Source organism: Meleagris gallopavo, chromosome 6 (genome assembly GCF_905368555.1).
Source record: "Meleagris gallopavo chromosome 6, MGAL_WU_HG_1.1, whole genome shotgun sequence".
NCBI lineage: Eukaryota > Metazoa > Chordata > Aves > Galliformes > Phasianidae > Meleagris > Meleagris gallopavo.
In genome coordinates, this window is record NC_139409.1 from 39,609,459 (window position 1) to 39,622,319 (window position 12,861).

At 41.0% G+C, this 12,861-nt stretch overlaps 1 protein-coding gene across 1 annotated transcript in view; it reads right to left on the reverse strand.

Moving 5' to 3' along the window:
- Positions 1-2,443: 2,443 nt before the first annotated feature.
- OSBPL10 (oxysterol binding protein like 10) overlaps positions 2,444-12,861 on the reverse strand; it is a 100,249-nt gene continuing 89,831 nt past the window's right edge. The window contains exons 9-12 of the mRNA XM_085226405.1: positions 9,147-9,333; positions 7,882-8,064; positions 6,161-6,314; positions 2,444-5,411 (exon numbers count right to left, since the gene is read on the reverse strand). Of these exons, the coding sequence (XP_085082531.1) occupies positions 5,367-5,411; positions 6,161-6,314; positions 7,882-8,064; positions 9,147-9,333 (569 nt within the window). The 3' untranslated portion in view covers positions 2,444-5,366. The remainder of the gene's footprint in view (positions 5,412-6,160; positions 6,315-7,881; positions 8,065-9,146; positions 9,334-12,861) is intronic.

Genomic DNA, 12,861 nt, shown 5'->3' on the forward strand with positions numbered 1-12,861 from the left:
ACATTAAATGCACTAAAGTAATATAAATGGAGATTGAACGTGTTCACTTTCCAGCTATAGGGAAGCTTTATACAAACTTGAACATTTTCTTTTGATAAAATGCAAGAAAGGGTTTTGCAGTTTGTTTTCCTGCCACAGATTGTAACTTTTTACAGAAACGAAACTTGCATCAATAACTTGATGTGAAGTGCAGAATAGTATGTACCTTTCATGAAGAAAATGTAAATTTACAGTGTTCTTATGAGAATGTTACTGCTGACTTCTTTCCCAAGGTGTAGAATATTTCTGATTTACGAACTCATTTCCAACACCAGTGGTTTTTACAGACCAATACTACAGCTGCAGCGTTTTCACAGAGGTAATTAAATCTGGATTTCTGGCCCCGTCATTTGGAGATTTCATTTATTTTGTTGCTTTCAAGTTCAATGCAGACCAGTTGTTGACTGTAGGGGAAAATAAAGTTAATTCAAGTTTTGTGTTAATAAGGGTGTTGTATTGGTTTTGTTGTGGTTACTCAGTAATGTGGTGCTTACAGTCCTAGCAATAAATTCATGCATTCAGACTGGGTAGTGCAAAGTTACTGACCTCAGGAAGTTGCTGCAGTGAATCCACAGCAGCTACTTACTAAAGCTGGAAGGATGTTAAGTTAAACACAGGACCTCTGCTGTGAGGAAATCCAAAGCAGCTGTGGTAGTTTCAGGGAACACACCCTGCAGTGAATGCTGCCAGCAGCTGGAGAAGCCTGAGAGGTTGCCATCACTTACATACAAGCAGAAGGTTGATGCATAACTTGTAGTATTCCAAGCAAATCTACACACTGACTGCTCAACAGTGGTAAGAAAAAAGCAGTCAGGCATTTGAAAGAATGTGCAAAAGTCAGCTGAACAGGTGCTGCTGGTCAGTCTCCTGTTTAGCTGTAATGCCTTGCTTAAGAAGCGACCCTCCCATCTCCAAGTATCTTTATAGTTCTGTGAAAAAATGTTTTCTGTTTTAGCTGTCAGCATTTTCCTACAGTAGAGCAGAAATAACTACTAATTTTATAGTATTTTTAAAGCAACATGAAAGGATAAGCAGCAGAATCTCAACAAGCCCGGGCCCAAGTTTAACTACTACTTACCTGAGCATTCTTAAATCTAATTTGACTTCAAGGCTTTTACTACGAGTCTGCATTACAATGAAAACTTGCTTTGATATTATCAGGGAAAAAAAAAAAAAAAAAAAAAGACTTTCCAACACACCAGCAGCCACTGTGTGACCTTCCTTGGTCCCTCAGGAACCAGCACATTGCAGGTGCCCACTTTCTCCCATCCTTGGCGCTCTTACAAGAGCTGAACCCCCTTGTACCAGCAAAGGGCAGCACACTCAGTTCTCATCATTCTCAAACGTACCTTCCATCCCAGGGTGCTTCCTCACTTACAGCAATCTTCTTGTTGCTCTACTGAGTCAAGGGTGGTAGAGTTTGAAGCACAGTTGCTACAAAGGAGTAAAAATCTAAAGGGAAAAACATGCTTGAGCCAGGCTCAGCCCTTCAGTTGTTGAAGAACTACACCTGTGGTCTCACAGCTGATGCTGCTCAAGTTTGGCATCACTTGGGTACTGCTACAAAAAGCAAGGAGGACACCACTGCTGTTGTTCATCCCATCAGAAACATTCTGAATTGTGGAAGCAATTCCAAAAGAGGAGGGGGAAGCTGTTTAAGTACCTATCTTGGTAGATTACTCTTGGAAGCAGCAGTTAAATGCTTTGACTCAGCCCTCTGTACATATCAATGCCACTGAGTGAAAACTGAAATGAAATCCCATTTGGCTGTGACTAAAGCTGTCAGTAACGATGCTTAAAACATGCCATGGCCCTGAAGCAATGCAACGAGAGATGAGGAACATGACTGAACGGTATTTCCTTTCTCATTTACAGCCAGGGTTGGTCTCTGTTTTGCTTTACAACGAAGTCCTCTGGCTTGGTGTTTCCCAACAATGTGGATGAATATTTAAAACAAACCAGACACATTATCTGACATGTGAGAAATGCAGACCACACCAGTGTCCAGTGCTGCAGTAATCCAGAATTTTATTTTAAGATAATCTCTGTTAATGATAAAATTTAAATGGAATGATTTTCAGAACTGAGGGAACATCTTAACCTTTTTTCTTTGCCAAACAAGGCCTTTGCTTCCCAGCCTTTCCAAAACCACTGCTGCCCAGCCCTGTGCTCTCTGTGTAGTGCTGCCCAAATTAAACAACACCAGTATGGTGTCTGGCAGTAGTAACAGGAAGGGAACACTTAAGTACATAAACAAAAGGCAGAAATCCGCTGACAAATCTCTCCTATCAGAACCATGGAAATGGATCACATGTGCCCTCAGCACTGTGGTAGCCCTGAACCTGGGAATAAATGCTCCTGGTTAACTAATTCTTCAGTGGAAAGAGAGAGGGCATCCCACAACTAAATGAAACATCTTTTATTCACGAGCATCGTAATTTTAACTTCACAAATCATGAAAGGAAGGCAAATAAGAAGAGACTGCCAGAGCATCTTTTAAAATGATGAAGGTAAAAATTTTCTTTCTGAACATTTCTAATTCGAGAAAAAAGTTGCATAGGCCTTCCACAGGTGTGCACAACAAAAATCTGAAGTACATGGATTACATTACAATTCTGAGTGTATACATTGGCTACTTAAAATGGAAAATAATCACTTGCAAGTCCAGGACAGCTACTGGAACACCCTACAGAATAAGGCTCAGGAATACTTAGTTTTCGGTTCTGTAAAATGTACTGCACATAAGCATCAGAAAAATAAAATGACACTTCTGAATGTCGTTCTGAAAACTCTTGCTGATGGGATCTTTAAGTAAGAGACTGTTTAATGTTTGTCTCTCCCAAGTTACTTGGGACAAGTGATGGTATCCGGGGACTCAGCATCAAAACAGACATTTATCAGGGCACAAGTGGAATGTTCTCAGTATGCACCACCAACCAACCAAGCAGACAGAAAAAACCTTCAATGAATTACAAGCATAAAGTTACTCAAATGTCCTAAGAGAATGACTACAGCATCTCTGCAGCTGCGACAGCGATGCCATCAAACCCATGAAAGCTCTGCTCTTCTCCTAGCAGGGGCTGGCACCTCACAAAGAAGCTTCCGATGGCTATTTTCAGTGAGCATGTGACAGTCAAAGGTTCTGGGAAAAATGTTTCATTTGTTTAATTCTGCATTTAGAGTGGTCTTTGTGACGATGCTACAGACTGCACTGATAGCTCTAGTTACTTATCAGACTAACCTGAAACAAGAGCAGAACCATGACGGGCAGACTGCTGGCAGGTGGTAAGGAACGCATTTTCCTGACAATTCCTGGTGGTGATATTCAGTGATTACCACAACTGCATCACTGTGGTGGTGTTACAGAGAAATACTGACTAAAAATAAGATATTTCTTTAAAAAAAAAAAAAAAAATAGTCAGTTACAAAACTAAGTTCAGTCCACATTTTTCTTAAAAAATAGTATTTAAATCACTTATAACATGAATCTTTCTAACGTGCAAAAAAAGAAAGTATATCCAAGCAGACAATAACATTCATGAGAGAAAAGCCACGCTTCACTACATAGGGTTCTGAAGTTCAGCTTGGGAAGACCTATCAAGAGTTATGTCCAGTGAACTAATGTTTCCTTGCACACATACCTCTGTATGGCCATGAGTTGCTCAAGAGATTTTAATATCCAGCAAAAAATAAAGCATTATAAAATGCACAACATACAACAACAGATACAAGCAACACTTTGACCTAAATGTATTAGTGTAATAGGTGCAAAGCAAAAGTCATCCTGTTAATAAAGCAGACAAAAGGCACAACATAATCTGCACTACAGCAAGACAGGGCCCCATGCCAGGGGGTGAGAAACAGAGGGGTTTCTTGCAGAGTGCTGTTAGAGCAGCACTGAGCAGAAGTCAGCACATCTTACATCTGTTTGCTGTCACTCCTCTCAAAAAACACACCTTCACTTGTAACAAACAAACTAAAAAGCAATGAAGGTTTAGGAAATTTATAGAATCCACATTCTTTGTGTCACAGTGGTAATCTTACAAAGCAAGATCAAGCTGCAGGATTGTTTACTCTTTTATTTTACAAAACAATTACATCCCATTTCATTCATTTCATTAATAAAGTTCTTGTTTCAGTGTAGTAATTTACTAAATCGTTACTTGGACATCAGAAAATCATTCATCTGAAAAGGCTTTTATCTCCTCCCACGAGGAACCATTCAAAGCAATCACAAGCAAAAAAAAAAATGAAGGTACAGCTCTACCTGAACAAGGAAGGACTGAGGGGCTCTGACTCCACAGCAGCAGTGGGCATGGGCAGCTCGGGAGGCTCAGACCCACTGCAGCAGCCGCACTCGACTCACAGCCTGGCATTTCTGCACAAGTGCATCAGCAGCAGTTTGATTTTAAAGGCAGGGCTGTGAACTTGGGCTCCTCAGACACAGACTGGGGAGAGGGGGAAGCTGAGGCAAATAAGTTTGAAGACCTCAGCTCTATCTGCCAGGAGGAATTTAGCAAAACATGTAACCAAACGCATCGGCATCACAACAGCCAAAGAACATCACACAGCAAGACCAAAAGCAGCTGGCTAGGAGCGACCAGAGACCTGTGACACTTCTGAAGTAGGAACAAATGAAACAGTGAGGACACGCCGGGTTAGTGCGAACAACGTTCTTGAGAAGGTATTGCTACTTCTTGTAAGAGCAGAAAATTCACACTGCAAGTGACAGAAACATGCTCTCAAATCAGCATCCCAAAGAGCGCTGTCAATGCATCATTCATACGTCAAAGTGAGTTACCCCGTGACTGTTGGAACGGAATGAGTGCCATTAAGTGACATCACATTTCAAGTGCAAAACATTTTTGGCAAAAGTGAAAAATAGAAAACCTTAACCAGTACTAATAAAAAAGTGGTTTTTAAATACTAGCACAGGGCCTGATCCTGCAAGCACGCAACTCGGGAACCCCAGCTGATGGCAGCCAGAGTTCTGTGCCCTAACGTTTAAAGGATAAGGTCTTTAAATCACCATTAGTGTTTATACTAGGTTTATGTGTAGTGTAAGTAACACACACACAAACACACATGCATACTGTGTGTCTATATGTGTGCATATCATACACGTGTGTGTGTCTGTGTATCCATACACACCAAATGGCTCCTGAATCACCTTGAGCTTGTGGTTATTTGAGATGCACTGTTCACAGTATATAGCTTCTCTTTTGTATCTTCTGATAACGAGACCTACTCAGCGACATTTTACAAGTTATATACTGTATCTTTATAATGCCTTTAAGGTAAAGTTATAAGACAATTTCTGTATCTTGTCAAAGGCTCTTCCAGAGAGGATTCAAGTATTGCCAACCATCTCCCTGTAAGAAAATTAGGGACAGGTTACAAACAAGATTTAATCATAATGCATCTGCATACGTCCACATAAAAGCTAAAACGCCACCAATTGACACTAGAAACCATCCCTGTCCTCTGCAAACTCTGTGCTTAATGAACTTACAGGTAATTTTTGCAGAATGGAAGGAAATTCCCAAGGGGAAAAAAAGCAATGGGAAAATGCAGCAGATGAACTACTGGTTTAAATAGCTGCACACACTAGCTAATATAAACACATTTGTGTAATGATTCTCTCAGTACATCTTCTTTCCCCTTCCCCACTTCTCTAAGGAAGAACAAAGATAGATTTTTACAAAGTTCATCTCATTTCAAGCGGATGAATCCCAAGACTGCTTACTTACATCGAGCAAATATCCCTAACAGCATGTTCACCTTGCCATGCTAAGAACAAGATTATCAGGAGAGGTGAGCACAGAGCATTTGCAAATCTAGCTGCGGATTTCAAAGTAACAAGCAAAGCTTTAGGTGCCTGACACCAGGTACCAAAAATTCAGTGTTAAATTCAGTGTAATTGAACAAAAGCAAACAAACATACAAAATAAACATGGAACAATCTATTGCTTCTCTCTAAAAGCCAGATTCTACTAAGAATAAAATAGTCAGTGATACATAAGAACATCAGCCCATGGTAAAACCACAAAGGTCCATCTGTACAAGCACTCATCTGCACAAAGATGCTATTGGTTATAAAGAAGAAAACATAATGCAGTACCTCTTTGGCGAAATATTTTGGCTTCCACGGGGTTGTAAGAGCTGCACGCTGCCTCTCCTCTGCTCGCTGTCTCTCTTCAAGGTGGTGTTTGTGTTCTGTTGCTGCATCGATGTTGCCTTCCTTCAGAGAATTGGTGACGTGCTGCCAGAGGTGCCTGTGTGATGGGGAAGGAGCACACGTGACAATCAGAGCTGTGCCCCAAGCGGGCACAGGGCTACAGCAGCAATGCAGCCAGCATTGAGCCGGTGCCACACTGCCATGACACCTCCACAACTCACACAGGTGCTGAACCACCACTTCCACTACGATACCCATTTGTGGACCACACCTTCAGACATGCCCAGTTCCCTGCAATCTACCACAAGTCACATTTCTCAGCAGCTTTTGTTCCTTGACTCTTCACAACCTGACCGTTTTTCCTCAAACTTGCTGAATGGTTTTACCATTTCCTGTTCTGATCCTTTACTGATGACCTACCCCAAATGACAAGCATTTATTCTGCATGTCTTTGCAGCCAGCTTTGGAATGACATGGGAATGTAAGACAGAAGCCCAAAGAACATTAACCCACTGACTGCTCCCACTGGCTTACCAACAGGGGTGCTGACACACTGATACTCAGAAGCCCTTCAAGGTCTATGCACTTATTTCCAGTTGACAATAACTATCAGTACATAACTAGATTTGTTTTTCACCAGTACTGAGATGTAATGCTTCCTCACACTATGTTCACTAAGCAGCACCTTGGCCCCAAAATGTACTAAGAAACTGACTGCAACTCCCACATATTTCCAGGGGTGTTTAAGTGAGTTTGTAGACAATGTGATAAACTGCATATCCTGCAGAAGCAGAGATAGTTGTAATTTGCTTACCAGCGTCAAAAAATACAACAAATACACTGCAGAGTTACTGCTTTCATTATTTACTTCAACCTTTCCTTGTTATTAAACTACAGGGAAAAATGTGTTTGTGATAAACAGATATGTCTAGAAAGTAAAAAAAAAAAAAAAAAAAGACATCTGACCTTGCACAATGCTTCAAGATACACCACTTACAATAAAGAAATACATTTAAAGATTATAAAATGAAGTTCAACTTGTGTTTTTAAATCCTCCAATAAAATGTTTCATAAAATGCTCCTAAATTCAATAAAAATATTGATTCTTCTGAAGATAAGTGAAAACAATTATTGACGGAGAATAACAGAATGAGGTTTTTTTTCTAATACACCTGAATCAGATCAGGCACATAACATCAGTTCTGACAGCCTAGAAACACCTGCATGTGTATTTCTGTTGCACTGCATATTTTACATTTCTGTATATACATACACATCACATATATTACATGTATATGTATGAAATATGCAGTATATGCAGTTCCAGCATGAACTATAAGATGCAAAATTACCTGCAATAAAGTCACTAATTTGGCTGCCATGTTACAATCCAAGAAATACATAAAAGACTGCATTACCATTTTCAAATGCTCATTAAAATGCATGTGAGCATTTTTTCCCACTAGAAGAGTCATGTTTACATCACTACAGTGTAATTTGTATACCAAAGAGCCAATACAAGGCTTCAGCTACTTGCACCTAGTTTAACATGCCAAATAAAAGCAAGGATTTTTAGAACCACGCTGTGGATAACTCAAGTTGCTTCACCATTCTGTTTTCTCATCTGGGATTCAGAAGCAGAATGTTGTAATTCCTCTGCCTACCTTGATTCCAACGGGCCTTGTTTTGCTATTGGTCTAATCTTCTTCTTGGTAACAGGCAGTTTGCTAGTGTCAATCACTTTGGTTTCTCCATTGCTGTAAGTGAATTCCAGTGTGCCATTCCATTCTCCCTGTGCCTTGCATACAATGGTATTAGTGGGATTATGTTTCACTTCAGCTGTAACCCTAATTCAAGAAGAAAAAAAAAAGATCACAAAAGTAATAACTGGTACCATTCATTATCAGTGTATGGAAGCATTACCACTGTACCGCTGCTAAGGCTACAAGCATGTTCTTACATCTATGAAATAGTTTTTCAAGCATAAAGACACTGCTCTCCAGAAGACCCAGCTAAAACAGGAAGGAGTTTCCTGTGTGTGTGTCTGTATGAACAAGCACACTGTGTGCTTCAGCAGCTTGTGTCAAGTAATCTGCAAATTCGCTTTAGTTTTTAGATGATTAAACTATCACAGCCTTCCCCATTTTGATAGGCACCAATTAATCTGTCCCTTTTAGAAAAAGCCCTGTCAAAACAGCCCATGTCAATTATTAGCCAGAGCACAATGTTGAAGTCGTTGGCACACATATGGAAGAGTAAGAAGATCAAGTGTAATTAAACAGAGGCAACCATGCAAAAGCACACCTTCCCACCAGGCAGCACAGCCATGGAAATGGCTACAGTCTGCAGCAGAACAGGAAAAGGAGCTGTGCGTTTTAATGATCAGGTCACCAACTCACACATGGAAGTAAGATACAAACTATCTTGCATAGCTCTTCCTGACACTCCTGACACTCTCATAAAGGGGAACCAAAGACAGATGAGCAATAGTTTCATCCAGAATTTCAGTGTGAGTCCTCAGTGTGGAGCTACTACTATGAGCAGTGATGTACTCCTTAAGGGAATAAAAGCCGGCTCCACCTGCAGCATCAGCTCATCTAACAGCACTTGCACAGAAACAGCAGCTGGTGTAGCAGCAACATTGCTTTTTCTGTATATATTTTTTCTCATCCTGCGCTGTGCAGAGGTGTACAGGTTATAAAACAGGTGACTTTAGATCAATGAGAGATATTAATCTAATTTGGTTAAATGGTATGAAATGTGCAACTACAATAAACTGAGCTCTAAAGCTGTAATCCACCTGAGACACTAATACAGAAAGAAACTCAGGTATCTATCTACAGCGCAGTGCAATAGAGGAGCCAAAGAGGTGACTAAGTAAGTCTTTCCTCGAAATCCAGTAGCAGGTCAGCAACAGTAACTCCTGTACCTGTGGACTTTCCCTCCATAGAAGGGCTTGGTGTGGAATGTGACTGTGGCAGAGTAGCCAGTCCTGGCACAACTGATGTTGACTTTGCCTCCGAGCTCCACCCATGGGATGGTAAGTATCGATCGAGCATAGGCACTGGGCAGTGTGAAAACATATTCTTCTTCGTGCTCCAGCAAGTAGAGAACACCTACAAAAGGAGGTTGAAAGTGAAATGGTAAAAGCTCATTGATAAGACCTGAAAGTCACTCATCAATTCTTGTCATTAAAATGCACTTCCACAGAGGGCACAACATAAAACTTGCCTTGAAGGAGGGTGCTGCCAGCTCCTCTCCACTAGTTTACTTCTGACTAATTTGCTGAACAAAAGGTTCTCTCTGGGTCTGGCTGGGTGCAACCAAGAACCACGCTTAAGGTGACCACCTAGGAATTTCCTAGAAGTTTGCTCCTTTCTTTCAAAGTGCCCAAAAAGTCTTATGTAAACACTGGGAGGCCAATTCTCCATTACCACTGACACCAAACTTTCTACCATGCAGAGAAAACTGCTGCCAATTCTATTTCATTCTATAATGGTTTCTTACAACAAAACAAGCAGCAGACATAGTTTACTGTATTATTTGGACCTATAAAGTTAGTACCATATCTGATGAGAAGATCAAATCACCTTTCCTTAAGGTTACTGATACAGCTCCTTTCCATCACAGCTGTACTTCAGTCTTTAAGATGGGCAAAGAATGGGACGTAAGACCTAAGATCAGGTAAAGAGCACTTTAAACCTTGCTCAAAGAAATAAGTAATGCTAACTACGTGTAGTCTATTTTTATTACAGTTCTACAGTCTTTTATATCCCATTTAATACCTAGCTAAAGGCAAAATTATACTTTGAAAATATTTTTTCACAACAGGGAACAAAAATAACCCATCATGAGAAGTACTTAGACCCCAGAAACCTTTGAAAATATCAGGAAAATTATCCTGACAGAAAGTAATAGAACAGTTCAGCAACAAGATGAGCATAAACCAATTTACCTCACCCTGAGGTGGAGAGGGGAAGAACTGCAACACATTAGTAGATGTATTTATTAGTTTGTCTATCTGTTGAAGATAATAATAATACATCTTGCAAAGTGATCTGAAATGTAACGATGAAAAAGCACTGAATAGGAACGCCACTAGTATTGTCAACATACAAATATGCCCTTAATGCTGTACAAAAACACAAGCCTAAGTGACATTCAGAATTTAAAAGTACAGTGCTCTATGAGAATCATCATTTTAAATACCAGCTCCACCTGCTAGAACAAAACACAGCTACAGCTTCTTAACTTGCGGTTTCCATCTTCCAGTAACCTCACAGCTTTCTGCAGTTGTTTCAGGATCTCTGCAATTGCAGCCAGCCAGCAGCAATGCAGCCAGCACTCCTATTCCAGCAAGTCTGACACAAACAATCCAGAGAGTACAAGAGCATGAGCCCAGTACAGCAATGCCATGAAAGAACCTTTCATCATTTTGCCTTAGCAAGTCACAAGTTGTTTGTGTCATGTGCTCAACCCTCACCTCACTGAATGGACAGAACACAGCTGGAACACACACACATTTTGCCTCAGGTCTCCTCAGTCCCACTCCTGTAGGTAAAAGCAAGCTTAACACCTTGCAGGAAGGCTGAGCTACATAATCCATCCTGGATGCTGACCAGGAAGAATTTCTAACCAAAACACAGGCTATGCTTATCACAGAACTCACTGGACCTCATGGCAGCCTACAGCTCCTCACAGGGCAGCGCTGAGCTCTGCTCTGTGTGACAGTGACAGGGCCCGAGGGAACGGCATGGAGCTGTCAGGGGAGGGGCAGCTGGGGGTGAGGGGCAGGGTCTGTGCCAGAGGGCGGTGGGCATGGAACAGCCTGCCCAGGGCAGTGCTCAAGGTGCGTTTGGACAGTGCTCTCAAATACTGGGTTTGGGTTTTGGGAGAGGCTGTGTGCAGCCAGGACTGCACTCAAGGTCCTTGTGGATCTCAACACAGAATATTAGATAATTCTTTGCTTTTATGATTCTATAATGGCTACAAATACACAGAAGCTAAATGTCTGCGGTTGCACAATTTCCAAATGGAAGATTGTAAAGGTTTTAGATCCAAGCCCATCAGCCAGCAAAAGGATGCAGAAGCTCCCCATTTCCCACAGCCTTCTAATTCTCAGGGCCCAGGCACCTTCCTCTGACACGAGAGGATCAAAACTGCATTGGCACAAGTTTGCTTTCATCACTCTGATGGGATCGATAGCTCTACTTCTCCATGCAGGAATGGGAGGGATGCAGAATTCTAATGATCAGTGCCAAGCATACCGAAAAGTGAATGGCAAATAATAGCGGTGACCTTCAGTGTAAATATTTAACAACCACAGCAGGTTATGTATTAAAAATTGAACCAGCTCGCTTAGCAGCATTTCCAGCATTTAGTAGCTTCACTTTTTTTTTTCTTAAATTCCTTAAACATCTCAATAAATATATTTCTTTAATGAAGTGCTACCTCTCTTGAAACATGGCTCCAGCTCATTAATTACAACCTAAAGAATAACAAAGGAAAGATGTGAAATATCCACAACTTGATACCGCTTTCAGCACCAACAGATGACCACCAGTTTCCCATTCTAACACTTGCAGAGCCCACCTGCAAAACCTCACATGCCTGAAGCAACACACGGACTGCAGCTGCACCACTGGGCCTGAGCTAACAGCCACATCTCTTTTTGAAGAAGCCAAAGGGATGCCAAGACACAACAGATATAACTGCTACCGCCATCTGAGTTCACATTTTAGCCCCCCAACTTTACTTTGAGAAATTAAAAGGCAATAAAAAGAAAACCTAACAGTTACTTTTAAAAGAGTTCTGTACTTTCAACATCTGCTGTTAAGTGATCGAGCTTCAAAAAATTCAGGTAGGCCATCTGTGGGCTATGTTTTCTTCTCTTGCTCCCCAGCTGTAAGGGAACATTTATTTTGAGTTTTAAAAAATGGTTACAAATATACACAAAAAATCATCAAAAGATTTTCCCCCCCCCTCTCCCCTTTTTTTTTTTTTGAACTGAAGTTTCCTCCTCTCATATCAAACAATGATTTTGGAAACTGCAGATTCCTTCAAGAAATCGTTAAGTATTTATAGACAGCCATTATAGAGGGAGAATGCATCACATAAGCACTCTGGGAAGAAAAGTGAATTTAGTAATCTAGCGTATTATTAGAACAAAATCCCATAGAGAAGGGTGAATTTTTTGTAAACAAGCGCTGAATTCTGATATCTCCCCTTGAAATATCCTCAACACCATTTACTCTTGCTTTGATTAAGGCAACACATTCACGGACACGCTCCTTTCCATGCCTCCCCAGCCCACATGAAAGGAAGCAACGTTCGTGGCATATCATTTTGCCCATTTGACTGTTACACGTCCCTCGCTGATGCTGTAGCTTTGCGAATTGATTTTCCAGTAACACATATTGACGGAATACCCAGAGGAGACTCTGGATCAACAACTGCAGAAGAGGCATGTGAAATTTAATGCTTCCCACTGATTGTTCGGAGATCAATCTGAACAACAAATGGTATGTGGGTCATAAATGGCCGAGGGCACTTTCCTGATTTAACTGGCTCTTCACAGTCTGCATTATTCATAACAGGGCACAAACGAGACTGAGTTATACACTGGGATGAAGCACATGGATGCA